This window comes from Phoca vitulina, unplaced genomic scaffold (genome assembly GCF_004348235.1).
Source record: "Phoca vitulina isolate PV1807 unplaced genomic scaffold, GSC_HSeal_1.0 scaffold72, whole genome shotgun sequence".
NCBI classification, from domain to species: domain Eukaryota; kingdom Metazoa; phylum Chordata; class Mammalia; order Carnivora; family Phocidae; genus Phoca; species Phoca vitulina.
This window is the reverse complement of record NW_022589775.1, coordinates 7,002,982-7,020,839: the sequence shown is the minus strand read 5'-3', so window position 1 is coordinate 7,020,839 and position 17,858 is coordinate 7,002,982. Positions and strand designations below refer to the sequence as shown.

Here is a 17,858-nt window from a genome sequence, read left to right as displayed (position 1 = left end):
ATCAAGAGTCAGACATTTAACTGACTGAACCATCCAGGCACCCCTTGTTCTTCCTTTTAAAGCCATTTTGCATGGCCGTCCACTTAGTCCCCAGACCCTGAACGGACAGCACAGTACCCAGACCAGCCAGAGCCCACGCCCATGCAGCCAAGCCAATCAGAGAGCCAGCTTCAGTGAAAGTGTAAGTCAACTCTGTAACAGCCACCCAAGTTTTAAATGCCTACTTTGTATACAAAGTTCCAGTAAGCACCACACTATAAACCCATGTCTACTTGATAGGCCCTTTCCTTTTGTGCTTTCCCTCAAAATGAAGGGGCTGCTTGGGCAGAATGTACGCCAATCAAGTTTGTCCTTATTTTGCAGCTGACTGAAGTTTGCTGTGGTCACATCAGTTATGCTGAGCATGGTATGTAAGGAAAGAATATGAGAAGCAACTGACAAACTATAAAATCCCTCCAGCCCCCTTTCCTTTCCATCCCAGGCAAAAATGATTTTCAAATGCCCTGGGTCTCCTTTCGTTACACGAATATTTAACAAAGCACCTGCTGTCCATCCAGGCACTAAGGATAGGAAGCTGGTTCATCTCTAAGTAGATATTTGCATCCTTGAAGATTATAACAATGTAAGACAACTGCATGACATGGGGAAACATGTGTATAATGCACAGGAAGGTCACAGGCTCCAAAATTGCTAGCAGGAGAATACGCATGAACACATGTGGACAAAGAATGCCAGGGATTACTTCGAAATGAAGATGGTCTGTCTTGCTTGAGTTGTGGGATTATGACTTTCTTTTTATTCTATGCTCCTTCTCTTACAGAGCATGGTCATATCATCTTGGCACTATAAAAAATATCCTTTTATGTAGCTTTGTCCATGATATCCAATTTCCAGTAGACCAAGTAATAGACTCCAGAACAGAGTCCTAATTTGCTTGGTTCCCAAACTTTTCTTTTTTTTTTTTAAGATTTTATTTATTTATTTGAGAGAGAGAGAGAGCGTGTGCTGGAGAAGGGGCAGAGGGAGAGAGAATATCCAAGCAGACTCCTGCTGAGCATGGAGCCCGATGTGGGGCTTGATCCCACGACCCATGAGGTCAAGACCTGAGCCAAAACCAAGAGTTGGACACTCAACCGACTGAGCCACCCAGGAGCCCCAGTTCCCAAACTTTTCTATCCTTCTCTCCAAAGTTATCTTTCAATTTTCTAACATAATCTAACCTCTTGAAGAAAAGTCACTTTCTCACAAGCTTTTAGTTGTCATTCTAATACTGTTCTTACAGAATGGTAGGTGTTTTCTGTCAATCCATTTTCTGCAGGGTAGAAATCAAGCCATCAAAAGAGGGGCTGATGGTGATGGCAGAATCCACCCAAAAGAAACAATTTTTACTTGCTCATGCCACCGGGTAACTCCCCCAGTGGGTTCCCATCCAGTTGCTGTGGTCACCAGAAAGTCATTTCTCATTAAGAATGGAGTGGGTAAAAATATACGTGCAGACGCCAGCTTACTCATGAGGTACATTTAATACTCTAAGTTTTACAGCTGGGTCTCCAAATAAAACTTTCCTAAAATATTCTTCAATGGTCTGAAAAGCAAAGAGATCTCAAAAAAAAAAAAAAAAAGACGAAGAAGAAGTTCCTCTTTCTGGAACCCCTATCTCCCTTCTCTCGACTCCCCTACATTGCAAGAGTCATCTGGATGCCTAATCAGGGCCATCTATTGGTCAAATAAAAAAGATGTGGGCTTCCTCCGTTGAAATGTGGAGGCTGTGAGTTCATGATGTTTCTGAGACATCTCTGTCGCTTACCCTCAAAGGACCTGTACAACCCAGGCTACTGCCAGGCTTTTTCAGAGTATGATTAACCCAAAGAGCTAAGAACAGACTGGATGTGCATTTCTGTTCTATTTTCAGAACCACGCACTCGGCATCTTCACAAGTTGCTGATGAGCACAAGCAATTTTAGTTCTAATCTCTACTGATGAATTTTATTTCTTTGGACATCACCAACATGGCATTCCTATCCACAAAGGACTTTGAAAATATCGGGAGAGTTCTTTGAAGTTTGTCTTAGGATCCTGAAAATCCCTAGGTTTCATGAGCAAAAGGGATTAAAATTCTCCATTGTCCTGGAAAGCCATGGTGGGCCCAGCCTCTCATTGTTCTCTACCCTTCTAAGCTAGTAACTGAGGTCTCCGTTCAGGCCCCAGGGTAGGGATGACCCGCACAGAGAGCTCCCCCTCCTCGCTCCACATCACAAGTGGCATGCACTTCTCCGGTGCGAAACCCACTTCCCTCCATGCGGAGTCTGCTTTCCATGGTCTGGACTGGTTTGTGTGAGCACCCTGACACCGTGCCTAGGGAAAAGGCTACGGGACACAGACAAAGCCAATCGGACGTGTAGCCCAGCAGATGCAAATGGGAGTCCTATCCGCACCCCAGTCTCCTTCCTTATCACCTCTGAGGCAAAAGCAGCAATGACAATTATTTGACAGTTGAACCTTCTCACAGATCCCCGTTGGCACTGGCTCTCCCCTTGCGCCTTCAGCTTCACTTCCATGACTTCATGGTACAAAACCCTCCTGGCTCGGAAGTGACTGTTTGGAATATGAAAGCACATCGCTGAGAAGTAGAGATGTAAAGATAAGCTGTCTGAAAAATGTGTAAGCCATGAAAGGCATTCCCAACTCTGCGATTCGCAAGTGCCAACAAGCAAAAAGAGACTGTCTAGAAGCGAGAATTGGAAAGGGCCCAGAAGCTTAAGTTTTCAAACCACGTGGTAGAGATGAGGGGCAATTCTTCAAAAGCATGCACAAAGGCCTCACAAGGGCAGTAACACTGTCCTTTTTTTTCAACTCAGCAAAAATTCTCCCAACTTAATCTAAAAAAAGAGTACTATTATACTATAGATGTATAGAGATCATTGCAAATATGAGTGATAGAATCATGAAATTAAAGATGTGTTGGTGAGGGGCGCCTGGGTGGCTCAGCCAGTGAAGCGTCTGCCTTTGGCTCAGGTCATGGGATCGAGCCCCACATCGGGCTCCCTGCTCAGCGGGCAGTCTGCTTCTCCCTCTCCTTCTGCCCCTCTCCCTGCTTGTGTGCGCACTCTCTCTCTCTTTCTCTCAGATAAATAAATAAATAAAATCTTGTAAAAAAATGAAGATGTGTTGGTGAGAGGCTTAATGAAACAGGCCATCAGAAGGCCAGGGGCTCACCTCTGAAACCGAGGTCATTCACTGTGTAAACAAGATAAGATGACCTGTACCCCTCTAGTAGCCAGATGGCAGCTCAGGGCCCCAGTGCATCGGGTCAAATCCTGTCCCTGAGCAGGTGGGACAGTCTGTGGGCTGCCTTCCAGAGCCACACACTTGGACAACCCAAGTCAGCAACCTAGATTCCCCGAGAATCTATTCTGTACAAACACCACGCTTGATACCTGGCAGGAAGCCCTCGTTGAGGAGAAATAGGAGAAATACTTATATATCCCAATAGTTTAAAAAAAAAAAAAAAAGGTTAGGGGAGGAGTCCAGATTCCTGAATTGGAAAATCAAATATAGAAATGCAATTCTTGGGGTGCCTGGGTGGCTCAGTCAGTTGAGCAACTGACTTTTGGTTTAGGTTTGGGTTATGACCTTGGGGTCATGAAATTGAGCACCGTGTGGGGCTCCACACCCAGCAGGGAGTCTGCTTGTCCTTCTCCTCTCTCTTGAGAGCACAAGTGGTGCGGAGGGGCAGAAAGAGAAGGAGAGAGAGAGGCAGAGAAGCAGAATCCCCACCGAGCAGGGAGCCCAATGCAGGGCTCGATCCCAGAACCCTGGGATCATGACCTGAGCCGAAGGCGGACACTTAACCGACTGAGTCACCCAGGCGCCCTTAAATAAATAAAACCTTAAAAAAGAAGAAGAAAGAAATGCAATTCTTGCTTGTTCATGCTTGACAAGTCAAGACAACAAAGTCCCTTAGGAATGTGAAGATCTTTAAAAAGCACACACACAGCTTAAGGCCAAAGTCAAAGCTGTCTGCTCAAAGCAGGAGCCAACCCCAGTGACGCTAAAATCGCTCAGAACATTTCTTATATATCTTCTTTGGAATTTCTTCTGGACTATTTTTTTAAACATCTTCGGAGTGGAGCTTTTACTTCTTTAAGGTATATTTAATTTTCACAATCAGAAAACACGTAGAGCCCAGCCTGCTAAGTCTGGGTAATATTACTGGGGTTAAAACAATGTTGGTTCTTTTCTTTTTAAAGATTTATTTATTTATTTGAGAGAGAGAGAGAGAGCACAAGTGGGAGGGACAGAGGGAGAGGGACAGAGAATCCCAAACAGACTCCACACTGAGCACACACAGAGCCCGATGCGAAGCTCGATCCCAGGACCCTGAGATCATGACCTGAGCCAAAACTAAGAGCTGGAAGCTTACCCGACCGCACCACCCAGGTGCCTCAAAACAATGTCAGTTCTGAAGTAATGAGACTGACTTCTTGGGCTGCTAATCTCCCTGCCCTTACCCTGATGTGCAACCCACCCTGGGGACTACCACGGGCTGAACCACCTGTTCTTCCTCCCACAACCTGTGGCTCACACTCATGCCGTTCAATAGATGTTACTGGTTTTCTGCCTTTTAGACACACAGCAGGGTTGTATTTCCCCATTCCCCTTTAGTTGGGTGAAGCCATGTGACACGCTTTAGAAAGTTAGGAGTTATGAATAGAACATTGGTGGGAGACTTAATTGCTAAGTGAGAGATGTTCTAGACTTTTCTTTCCCTCCACATGGACCAGGTATGTTTGAAATGGTAGCTGCTCCATCAGTCTGGGACTCTGACTGACTAGAAGGGGCAGAATCCTCCAACCCTTGATCCAGTTCTCCACAGATCTGTGGCATGAATGAGAAATAAGTCTTTGTTGTCTTAAGCCACTGAGATTTGGGGGCTATTTGTTACCGTAGCATAGCCTGGCCTGCCATGACTAAAATAATGAGAAGCATTTCTCCCGCTCCTCAGTGTCTCAGTGGTACTCAAAGGGAGCCCTGTCTGCCTTTTTTAGGCATGAGGGTACGAGAGATTCTACCCTCCCTAGCAAAGTACAGACCAAATTAGATCATGACATACAAGAATGCATTTCAGCTTGAATTCCATTTGGCAAGCTTCATGGATGCTTTATAAACTCAAGAGAAAAAATACATAACAGTAGTAAAATAAAAATGCTGTATTTTAAACCATGTATTGTAAGTTGAAATTAAATAATTACCTTTTTTTTTTTTTGGTTGCATGCCTTATCTCAGTGGAGCTGAAGCTGAGTTTATTCTAAGGAGCCAATTAAATAATTGCCAGGGCCAACCCGAAGCCAGGAACTTGAAGTGAATTGTGACCCAAACAAAAGAACAAATTGTGCTAATTTACTGGGTCTGAAACCAAATCTTAGTGTGACCTGTTTACTGAAACGTGAACCACCTGAAGTTTGAGAATACTTGCCAAACACACCTGATGATTCAGTCTAATCAAGTAACTGAAACTACATATATTTAAAAGCTTTTGACAGGCTCAAACCTCAAATAGCAAAACAAATCACAGACCAAACTTGAATAAAAGTAATATTCCTTTACAGTGAATTGACTGAGGAAAGCACAATAGAAATGTGATTATAAATGCTTTTTTTCAAAGTCAACATTATAATATGGTGAGCTTTAAAACAATCAAGACTGCAATTATTTTTCCAAGATCCTTTCAATGCGTGTGTTTTGTGCAGAAGGAGGAAGTTAGGGGTTCAGAGTTATAATGAAAAAGAAAAGGACCAAGGTGAGATGAATGGTTGCTTAGCCATGGGAAACTCAACCACACCTGAGTCATAGTTTAATCCTAGGACAAGGCCTAATACCATTTCTGCAAAGCGAATACTGCTTCATGGATGGACCAAACCTGGTAGGCATACAAGTCCTGGAACCCAGAATCCAGAGCAGCGGGCACCTTACCTGTGGAGAGCTGGGTGGGGAGGGGGTTCATTTCCTTGTCCACCATCTTCTGGTACAAAGCCCTCAGGCTAAAAGGCTCCACCGTGAAAGGCAGGGTCCCAGTCAACATGGCATACATGTTCACACCTCTGAAAAGAGACACACCAAAGCATGAGCCCAGAATGGGGCCCCCGGGAGAGGAAGACAAATAGGGCATGGGCTTGGCGAAGCTTCAGCCCTGGCACTTTCATGCTGACCTCAAGAGGCCTTCTTTCTAGAAAACTCAGCACCATAGTGAAGGAGCAAAAGTGAAAGGCATGGGTAAAAGCTTGCCTGTGAAGACTTGGACAATGGACTGTGGAGATCAAAGGAGTCTAAGGAACTTCAAGAGCTACCCCCTAAAGAAGGGAAACCATGTCCTTCCTTCTGGAAGGAAGTCCAGACCAAATTCTGTGAAAAATACCAGGAGCATGCTAGGAGCCTTGAGTAAAAGTAGTCTTGCCATTATGTGGTCTTCCAAGGATGGCTTATAAGGTGGAACCTGGAGGAAGCTAGACAAAAAAATAAAGGGCAAGACCCTGCACAGGGAGGCAAGCCACAGCCTGGCTGGCAGGTCTGATTACCTGTCAGTCCTTCGAAGTCACATCCCCAAAACTGGCCTGTTGCTTTTCCCTTGAATTCTGTTTGTGCCTATAACTAGAGAATTCCCCAGGGGGCGGTTGGGGGAGGTGTCTCCTTCCCACCCTTATTTTTTATATTATTGTTCATTGTGAGATTCTGCACCCCCAGCCCTGGCCCCGTAGCTCAGATGTGGTCGGAATACCTTCTGAATGGGCTTAACTGCTTATACCCAAAGCCAACCTAGCGAACTGCAACATCTTCTTGGAGGACTTTTATTTTCCTGATGCGCAAACCTAATATCATCTTGATGAGATTTCCTGATGGGGATGAAACGCCTGTCTGCCAAGAGGTCTCAAGTGTTCAAATGTGCCCGAGGGAATATGTTTTAAAAACAGGCAATAGGATTTCCAGTCAAAACAAATCCAGTGAGACTGATTGAAATTAAGACCCTTGGGGCCCAGTTCCACTGAGGCGCCTGTGAATTACAGTGTCCCGGATCACGACAGGTACAGAGCCCACGGACTCCAGCCAGAAATCATTCTCAAATTGCAGACATAACTCTAAGATCCGGTGCCTCCTCTGTAACTCACAGCGGAGTTATGGAGACAGATACCTAAACATTCAGGCCACAGACACTTGCTGGCTGGCTCCCCACCCCGGGCAGTGGTATAGGTGCTGGGCAGGGGTGAACCAGACAAAGCCCTGCCATCTTGGACTGTGGGGACAGACAGTCAACGAGTCAACAGACGACTAAGCACAATCTTTTCAAGTAGCGGCAAATGCAGGGGGTTTAAGAAATGAACTTGGCTGCTTCCAACCACAGAGGCGTTCAATTAAGGGAGAAAAAAGTCTGTAGTAAGTACTTGAAGACAGGTGGCCTCTGGGGGGGAGGGGCGAGTATCTAAGTGCAAGGTTCTACTACGTCTTTGGGATGGGGATGATAAGCTGGGCAGACGAGATACGGAGAGGAGAATGAACCAGGCATATGCAGAGCCATTTACAGGAGCATTTCCCTGTGTGTTTGGTAGAACGCATTCCCCAGGACAAGAACAGATGTTGGGTGAATACAAGTTCTGCGGCCAAAATATTTGGGGAGCGGTCATCTGGTATTAAGTGGCTTTAAGGGACTCAGAACAGGGAGCAGGAGCTTGGGGCAGTAAATCAGCACGCTGCTATTGGAGGCTGAGTGAGAGGGATGGCAGGCCAGAGAGAGACAGGCTAGTAAGTAATAGACATCGGAAGGAGCTGTGCCAAGTTGTCCACAAACCTGGAAAGCAGGACGAATGGTGGGAACAGTGACAGAACTGAAGAAGCTGGGAGGGGCGGAGAGATGGAGCACTAGGGCTGGTAACGCGTTTGGGAACCTACCATGCGATGCTGCATTGTGGATATGTTTGAGCCAAAGCTAAACATCCTGGCTGGGAGGGTTCTTGGAGACCAACAAGAGAGAAAACTAAGAAGCAACCCCCCACCCTCCCAGTTGTAGAATTTCTGCATTCAAAGGGGTCTTGGACACATGGTGTTTGTAATAGGAAACCCTCCCAGAACATCCACAAAGTTCTTAGGGGCTCCTGAACCACCTTCAAGACAATGGTTACCAACCTCCCCAATGCAGCTCATTCCATTTAGGGCAACTCTAGGCACGAGGAAGGCATCCCCATACTAGGCCATGGTCTCTCTCTTCTCCCCTTTGGTTGTGGAACAAGACCAGTCTTCTCTGTCCCTGCTCGCTTCTGGGCACCTTTGTCTTGGTCGTAACATTCACACCTACAGCTGAAGAGCCTCGTTCTTACACAGTATCATTTCCCTCCTCCCACAGGTAAATGTTTTATAATACCCAACCATACACTGTTTCTCAAACTGAAGTACATAGGACACGTCTTCAGGGGTTCAGCAGTTCTATTTTTGAGTTTCTTTTGCCGATATACTAAAACATCCTACAAGCCGCAACCAGGGCCATTGGACAGCCACCATATAACCAAGTACACACTGGATTTCGGTGCTTGCTTTTGCATTTGTGTTTACCAACACACAACCTTTGCCAAAATATAGCACTCTTATTGTCACAGGCTAATAAGAAAGGAACAGAAATGGACTTTGGGGTGGTTCCCAAAGTGTGCAGCATCACCTGGAAATGCTGGATCTGCAAATTCTTGGGCCCCGCCCCAAAATCACGGAATCAGAATCTTTGGGGGTAGGGCTCCACAATCTGGGTTTTCACAAGCCCTCCAGGTGCTTCAGATGCAAGGTCAGGTTTGAAAGCCACTGGAAGGGTGAAAATGGGGGGGAGAATTGAGTGATCACATGGCAATGGGCCGACCAGCTCAGAGCACCTGTGCCTAGGAAGGAGAAGTATGCCCAGACCCCTTAGAGCAATTCCATTCTCATGAAGCAGAAGCCATGGCACCCAACTAATGCTGCTAATCTGAATATTTGGGGATTCTTTCAGTCTTGGTTATATTTAACTTATAAATTAGTTTTGGGTTTTAATTTGTACAGGGCCATACATAAAAGGAGTTTAATTTTACATTCATGTACATTAAGCAAAATTTAAATAAAAATAACTAAAGTCAACACCAGGGGTTACCAAGAATGTTCTTCCTTTTCAAGAAGAGTATATAATACTTCAGTTTGAAGAATAGTGTCCTATGACCTTTTCTATTTGCCTTTGTCTTCAGGGGACACAGAGCTTCCTGTCACTGGTGGGATGCATAAAATCGTGCCACATGCTGTAGGGGTAGGACATTACAGTCATGGCAGGAAATCCAACTGAAGGATGTAATCTGTAATATGAGGCCGGAGGACCAACTCTGAAACCTTTATGGAAGTTTCTTTCTTCAAGGCGTCTTTGAGACATCTCCTCGCCACCAGCTGGCCTCAAAAGATGACATTCTGATCACTGCCTTTCTCCGTTATCTGTCTGGGACCACAGATCAACGTAACCGATGCTTGTTTTAAAGACAGTGCTGGTGATCCTGTGCAGAGTACTCCAACCAGGATGGAGCAAGTGGTTTTTATAAAAACCGATTATTTTACCAAACTGACTCCAGAATTTCATTTCGCTTGGAGAGGTTTATCGTCAGCAAAAACAGTCGCAAGTCGTTAAAGAGGACCCTGCTGTCTCATCCAGGATCTCTCTACAAAACATGGGTAACAACAGTACCTACCTCTCGTTATATGAGGGTCAAATGAACTAAGCCGCAGAAAGTACTAGATCCTGGGTCGGTACAGACTCAGTGCCTGAGAAATGTCAGCTGCTTCATCACTAAACTTTAAAAAACCACAGATACAAAGCTACAATTATTATACAACAACTGTATCCTGTTATCAAATAATAATGGAAATCTATGTGAAGAGTCATCCCGTTCCAGGAGATTTTATGAAGAAACCAGATCGAGTGTCTTCATTCCTCTCCCCAGGCTTTTCATACATGTTTAATATCAGGATAAAGAGAAATCTCATCCCTCTGACATTTCAGAAGTATGTGAGAATACCAAGGGAAAAATGTGGAATGCAGTTTATAAACCTCTGTAATCCCATAGAATTAGTAGGAGTCTCAAGATATGTTCAGAATTTCCTGATGTGTCTTTTGAAATATGGTCCAGGGACTTTCTAACATCTCCATGGCAGACATGGGGCCCCCAGGAATCACAAATAGTTTTTTTGTTTAAGATTTTTAAATTTATTTATTAGAGAGCACGAGCGGGGAGGGGCAGAGGGGGAGGGAGAGAGAATCTCAAGCAGACTCCACCCTGAGTGCAGAGCCTGACATGGGGCTCAATCCCATGACCTTGAGATCATGACCTGAACCGAAACCAAGAGTCAGACGCTTAACCAACTGAGCCACCCAGGCGCCCCGAATTACAAATCGAGAAAAAAAGGGATGAGAGACTGGAATGAAGGACACAACAAACAAACACGATGGGGGTTTTTCCAAACAGAAAGAAAGAAGGCTCGGTCAATTACTGGATGATAGAAAACCCAAAGGTACTGGCCAGCGTGGAATATGCTGGCGTCAAAAGGGAAAGATAAGGTGACAATGAAGAAAAGCAGGAAGATGAGGGGATGGGGCCCCATGAAATATAAATTTGGAATCTTTGGGATTACGTCAGGAAGCCCAATGACGGTCGTCATGTTTTGTCAGATAATGAGATACTCCCAGGAGGAAAAGCTGGAGTGTCACCCATCATCCAAGAGAGGAAAAACAGAGGGCCAGACCGTCCTGGAGAAGTCAGGCAGCACCTTTAGCAGGACACAGGGACAAAGTAAGGGACAGAGCTGGGCTGGTCCCTGGGGGTGTCTGGCTACTGTTCCCAAAGAGCCGGTGAGCAGCATCCTCGGGAACTGCCCAGTTTATAACAGAGTGAAGCTGAGAGAACCTCCAGCTGACACACCTGGCTTCTGTATGATTCTTCAAGAAAGGAACTGCCTCCAAAAAATTAAAAATAACTCTCTGCCTAAAAGCAACATCTTTCCATCTTTCAGCACCAACTTTCAATACAACTTCTGATTTAAAGTCTTGAAAGGAGGGGCGCCTGGGTGGCCCAATCAGTTATTGAGCATCTGCCTTCGGCTCAGGTCATGAACCCAGGGTCCTGGGATCGAGTCCCAAGTCGGGCTCCTTGCTCAGCAGGGAGTCTGCTTTTCCCTCTCCCTCTGCCTGCTGTTCTCCCTGCTTGTGCTCGCCCTCTCTCTCTTTCTCTCTCTCTATCTCTGTATCAAATAAATACATAAAATCTTAAAAAATAAATAAAGTCTCGAAAGTAGAGTGGGAACAGATCTGTCCATTTGGAAAATCTCAAACTTCATGACCACTCCTTAAAATGGACTGTGTTCCACACGAAATTACCTTCTTGTGGATTTTAAGACTTTTTCTTCCTTTTCCCTTCCTCCTTCCCCTCTTCTATTTTTAAATGCACAGGCTAGCTACAAAAAAAAAAAAAAAAAGTCTGAGATTTTATAACTGAAAAACCTCAGAAGCTAAAGGAAATCTCTCTGTTAAAAGTCAAAAGCCCTAAGCTACCCAAAAGAAATCATAGGTCTCCTGTTTCCACCTCCTTCTCCTGCCATTTTGAGGGGGTATAAATGGAGAGAAAATGCTATTCTTCCCCATTTGACCACTGCAGTAGCTGGTGGTATCTGGTAGTATTTTTACAAAACAGAGTCTAAGGTCTAAATGCCTGAGCAGGGCTGCAAACAAGATGGCTCGCCTCAGCCAACCTGTCTACCCGAAGGGACAGCACTGGGGAGAGATTTTTTCCCACTAAGTGAAAAGAGATTCAGTGAGACTGGGATGGTGGTCTGGGTGTGTTGTACACGACCCTCCACCAGGCACCAGGTCTTCACATAAATGCTTCACCCACCCCAGGTACTCCCAGGAGAGCAAAGAGCAGCTTTGGTTGAAACGATATAGCATTTCCAATGTTTTGGGGATAGGACTCTCAATTTCTGTTTTCCTTACTCTTAGAGATTCACCAAAGTTCTCAAAAGAGCACAGTAATATTCTGAAAATAAAGTTAATTTTTATTCTGTAAAAAGTACATCTGCATTAGTGTTTGTTTGTTTTTTTTTAATCAGCATATATTCCACTCTGAGGAAAAGTCAGTTAACCATAAAAACGGTTCACTACTACGGAATGAACACTTTTGGTTTCATGTCTGATATCTCAAAGTTCACTGGAGATGGACATATTCCAGTCATCTCGATTAAAGGTAAGACGCGAATGATTTGAAAGATATTCGTATATGAAAATGAAGACCACTGAAAATAGTGGAAAAGCCCCAAGACAGCATACACCATTTCCTACTGACATTGTTAATGCCTGATTCACTAGAGGAGGAGGGCCCTGGGGGCCCCATTCGTGGAAAGAGCTCTCCTTCCAAAGGTTTCCGCGAGTGACAAGCTGGTTTTCTTCCCAAGTCAGTCCCAGAAGTCTTGGAGAAAGGCCCCATCCATCCCTCAAGGTCCAAACCTCCGGAGGCAGAAGTTTCCTTTTGATTTGAGAAGTGAATTCTTCATTCTGTGGTTTCAGAACGATAAAAAGGGATGTTTTATAATACCAATGTCTGACCCTGAAAGAAAATTGGTTCCATTTTCGCTTTCTTCCTTAAACGGCCTTTTAAATTAAATTCTCTTTGGGTTTTCCATTTCCAATTCTGCCAGCAAAGTCGTGGGCACCAAACAGAAACCTGACCAGTATCTCAGACACAACACCCCAAAGCGCTGGAAAATTAATCTCTTAAAGAAGGTTCTGAAGTTTTTCATTTTCTCCAGGATCGAAAATGATAGTAATCAGGTTTTCATACGTTCAAGACTCTGCATATGCTGTTCCCTCTGCCTGGAAATCTTCCTCTCCTCTCCTCCACCTGGCAAACTCCACTTTATGCCTCAGAAGCAGATTAAGCTCTCCTCTGATGGCTTCTTGAAATGACCCGGCTCTGCAGCTGTGCCTCCCGACACGTCGGAATTATTTACAGGTAACACGCGTAGGTAAGTAGGTGTCTTAGTCGGCTCAGGCCACCATGACAGAATACCACAGATGGGGTGGCTCAGCCAACAGACGTTTTCTCACGGTTCTGCAGCCCGAGTCTGAGAGCAGGGTGCCAACATGGCCGGGCTGTGGTGAGCTCTCTTCCTGGTTTGCAGTCACCTTCGGGCTTTGTCCTCACTGTCGGAGAGCAAGCAAGCTCTCCGGAATCTCTCTCCTTAGAAGAACCCTTATCCCATTATGGGCACTCCACCCTCATGACCTCACAAAGGCGCCACTTCCAATTATGTCACGCTGGGGAATTAGGGCTTCAACGTATGGATTTTGCGGGGCTTCAATTCAGTCCATAGCAGTAGGTAAGTGTGTTCGATTGCAAGACAAAACAAAACAAAAACCCAAAGCCCACACATTCCTTACCACTCCCCCCATCACAGGGTGGAAATTTCTTTCTCTCCCCTTGATTCCAGGTTGGCCATGCAGGCTGCTTTGCCCACTGAAAGGTTAGTAAACATGATGCAGACGCTTCTCGAAAAGCGTTTGTGCACGAGGGCTCGCCGTCTCTTACTCCCGGGGGACTCTTCCACCATTGCGTGAAGGAAATTCTGCGTATTTTGTGGCTTTCTTTGTTTCTGGTTTTCATACAGCCAGTAACTTCTTACCTACAGGGAGCAGCAATGCTTGAGAATTTGGATTTACATCGAACCATGGTGACTGGGTGGCTGATGGAGGCTTACGCTCCGTTGGGTAAGCGATGACCAAGAATTCCGTTAGTCTACTTTATTCGTCTGTTAGTGAACTTGATTCAAGACAGGAATCACTTCACACTTCATACTTCCTGGGAAGGAGAATGGCTCTTGGGATCTGGAGTGGAGAGTTTTTACTCATCAGTTTACTTCTGGCCTTTCCCGAGATTCCAGAGCTTAAACAACAGAAATTGATTTTCTCACAGTTCTGGAGGCTCGAAGTCCAAGCCGAGAGAGTCGGCAGGGTTGGTTCTTCCTGAGGGCTGGGAGGGAGGACCTGTTCCATGCTGCTCCCAGAGCTGCTGGTGGTTTCTGGCAATCTCGTGTTCCTTACCTCGGAGATGCAGCACCATGAGCTCTGCCTTCAGCCCCACACGGCGTTCTCCCTGTGTCTCTCTGTGTCCCAATTTCCCCCCTTTATAAAGACATCTGTCATACTGGATTTTATGGCCTCATTTGCACTGGGTTACCCCTGTAAAGACCTTCTCTCCAAATAACATCACATCCTGAGACACTGGAGGTTAGGACTCCGGCATATCATTCGGGAGGAGAACCCAATTCAATCCATAACATGTTGTTACCCACCTGCTTATAATTTTCCAGTGGCTTCTTATAACCTTTAGGGTGAAACCCAAACCCCTTCCCACACCTCCCCACCCCACCCCACCCCCACCCCGGCCTTGCCACATCCTGTTCCCTGTGTCTCAGGCCTTCCCTCCTGACACCTCCCTCTCCCCAGAGTTCAGTTCTACTCATCCTAAGGATTTGGCTTTGAGATTTCCTCCTCTGGAGGCCACCCCCATCCTCGTTCACTGCATCCCACCCATTTCCTCCATAGCCGTTCCCACACCCAGCTTACAGCTTGTTTAAAAACCGTCTGCCCCACTAGAATGGAAACCCCAGGAGAGGAAGCACAACACAGTAGAAGTAGAAGCAGTAAAGAGTGACGATTTAAGACAAACTCTAGATCAAGCCAGCTTGGTCACATCCTGGCTCTATACCCCCTATCAGTGCCACTTGGGTGAGGGCCCAAGATTCTTCGGGCCTCAGTTTCCTTATCTGTAAAGTGGGATCACAGAGCACTCCCTTGAAGGGTTGTTAGGCAGACAAGATGAGTTAATACTTGCAAAGCCCCTGGAACACTGCCTGTCACTCAGTCCGAGGTACGTGAGCATTAGTAATGATCTTGGCGGGAGCAAGGACCGACCAAGGCTGCTTGGCTATTTTACTCCCTGCTGTGCACTCAGAATTCGGCACAGCGCCTGGCTCAGCACATATCTGCCGAATGAACAAATTGCTGGTAAGCTATCTGTTCCTCACGTGGCCTCTTTTTGCTTTTTAAGCTTTATCAATAGCAGCTTTTAAAAGGGGCCTAATTGATGCCATCCCTGTGAATTAGGCATGGGTCCTGTGGCCTCATCCCCTAGAGAATGTTCCAGGGTCAGCTAACCAATCTTGCTCCAGGGAAGCTTCATTTATTAGAATAAAACAGGGTGCTTCATGGCTAAACAGGGTGAGAATCTCTACCACAACTCCCCACCACGGGGCACTAGCACACGGAGTTTCTGGTCTACCTAGAGATCCCCCATCAGCCTCCAGAGCGATGCCACAATCAACTGAAAAGACCAAGGTGTGTATGGTGTGTTACTGTTTGTCAAAGACTTTCCCATACATTACTCTCTGGCACCAGGACTAAGAGTGAGGCCTGACGAGAGCCTGACGAGAGAATCATGGGGTCCCCAAAACTGAGAAATAGAGCACCTGGGGTCCCTAACTGTGGATTTCTTTCCCAAGTCCAGGGACTTGACAGGAGGGCCAGGGACAAAGTGTGAGCTTACACCTGACCCTCAGGCGGTGCTGCCTTTTGCAGCTGGTGCTTCCCATTTCCCCTTGGATTTCCCCAGACAGGAGAAATGATTTCTTCCCACCCTACAGTCAGCACAAGGGGTCGAGAGAGAGGTTCCACGCAGGTGAAACGTGCCCAGGACCTCCCCTGCGGCTCTGACAATCCACAAGGCTCCTCCCTTCTACCAACACTTCTAGACGGTGAGGAGCTGCCTGCGTTGCCAGCCATGGAGTGGAAAGGTCCCCCTTCCTAGGCTGAGCCTTGTCACCATGACAACTCGTGATGACACTTATCCTTCGGTCCCCGGGAGAGCAGGGCCTGCTCTCCAGCTGCCGGCTTCTCTTCCCCATGGTCATTACGCCTCCCACCCCACCAGCTAAATCACGCTTCTGAACCTCTTGGCTTTTCAGGCTCTCTATGCTCCATAGCCTTTTTATTTATTTATTTTTTATTATTATTATTTTTTTTTTTGGTGCACAAATGGTCCCTTGTATAGCTCTCCATTTAGCATAAGTGAGTTCCCTAACTGTTAAGGAGAGAAGGTGATTATAGACTCTAACATTTATATTCATCCCTCAGTAAGTATTTACATGCACCAGACATGTGTGAGAATTCTTAAGCATTGAAAGGGACCAAGAATGGATTTCACCTCAAGTATCGACTCTGATCCATTGGCAGTGCTTTCTGATGGCTGTGTTAAGAAGGATTCTGAGGCCCTCTGGGCCCAGAATAAAGAGCCTGTGAATCAACAATGCTGGCCAAACGACCCAGGGAACCTCGAGGAGAAGGCTTCCTCTGCCGGGGCTTCCTGCTACCACTCCCACCCACTCTGGGGGCCCCCCAGCACCCTCCCCCAGGGGCCATAAGCACTCCAGCTGTAGCCCTAACCACACCTCCTCTTGAGGGGTCGGGAAAGTCACCGGGAGCTCAGGCTTCTGGCTGAAGAGCCGTGAGTGCAAAGTGCATCTCCACCACTTACTCTGTAAAATGGGCACGAGAGAGCCTCACTGGCTGTCCTGTGGATCAAAGGGGATAATTAACGCAGAGCACTCAGCCCTCCCCAGGAACGGAAGCTGACTCCCCACTAACCTGTGACCAGCTGCGCCCACGTCCCAGGAATTCTCTTATCCTCAGCATCTCATGCTGGGCTCCAGTTCCCCTCACCTCCCACTGGAACCTCCTGAGCTCCCTTCCCTTCTAGACCCTCCCTCGGGGTTCCCTGGCTCTGTTTGCTTCCTCTGCCAACGGTAGCCCCTGACCCTGTAGCTTCTGTCCCTCCCTCCCCTCCCTCCTTTCTCTAGCCCCGGCTCTGCGCCCGCTGTCCTGCCCCATCGGCCTGCAGAGCAGGGCTTCGGGCAGGGGAGCCGTGACTATGGGGTGAGAGCCCGCGGAGCGGGGCGCAGGAACACCAGAGGCTCCCAGTCAGCCTATAGGAGGCAGAGAGGGCTGCCCAGGGGAAGTGGAATCCCAGAAAAGAAGAGGGAAAGAGAAGGTGTACAGGAGCAGGGACAAGAATCCCTGGGTGAGGGAACAGAACATGCAAGGGATAGGAAACAACATGGAGCCCACTAGAGAACGGATGTGGAGAATGGCTTCCCACGAGGCAATGCGGCCAGGCTCAGGATTCAGTCCTTTATCTTGAGACCCTGGAGTTTGCCTGGTTCAAACCCCAGCTCCACCACTTAGTAGCCCCGTGACCTTAAGAAATTTTCTTAATGTCTCTTGTGATGGGTTTCTTCTCCCATAAAATGGGGATACCAGAGAGTAACAGTTTCACTGGGTTACCGTGAAAATTAAGTGCCATGGTGCATGCCATACACCAAGCATGCGGCAAATGTTAGCTTTTCTCCAGTCTGGACGAGGGATGTGTAGCAAGAAGGGAGAGAAGCAGGGCAATTCCAGAAATGTACCGAATCAACACATTCTGGGCTCAAATGAGCTGTCCTCATCGCCAAATTCCATCTTAATCAGGAGCCCACTCTCTGTCTGCAGCCCACTTCCCCTCAGTGAGGAACTCGGTCCCTACCCCAGAATCCAGGACCCTGCACGGCTCCCCGTCCCATTCACACCTGATGCTGAGGGGCTCACTCAGCGTGGGGACCGTGGGGATCCGGACTCAGGAACACTGCAGCGACCCCCAACTCATCCCTTCAGTGGTGACTGGGTTTGCCCCTGGTGGCCCACCCTGTGCGGGACACTGGCGAAGCAG

General features: G+C 46.9%; 1 protein-coding gene across 1 annotated transcript in view; it reads right to left on the bottom strand.

The window, feature by feature from the left end:
• Positions 1–17,858, bottom strand: part of HUNK (hormonally up-regulated Neu-associated kinase) — a 98,686-nt gene that overhangs the window by 22,291 nt on the left and 58,537 nt on the right. Inside the window, exon 5 of the mRNA XM_032393298.1 lies at positions 5,974–6,101. Within this exon, the coding sequence (XP_032249189.1) occupies positions 5,974–6,101 (128 nt within the window). The remainder of the gene's footprint in view (positions 1–5,973; positions 6,102–17,858) is intronic.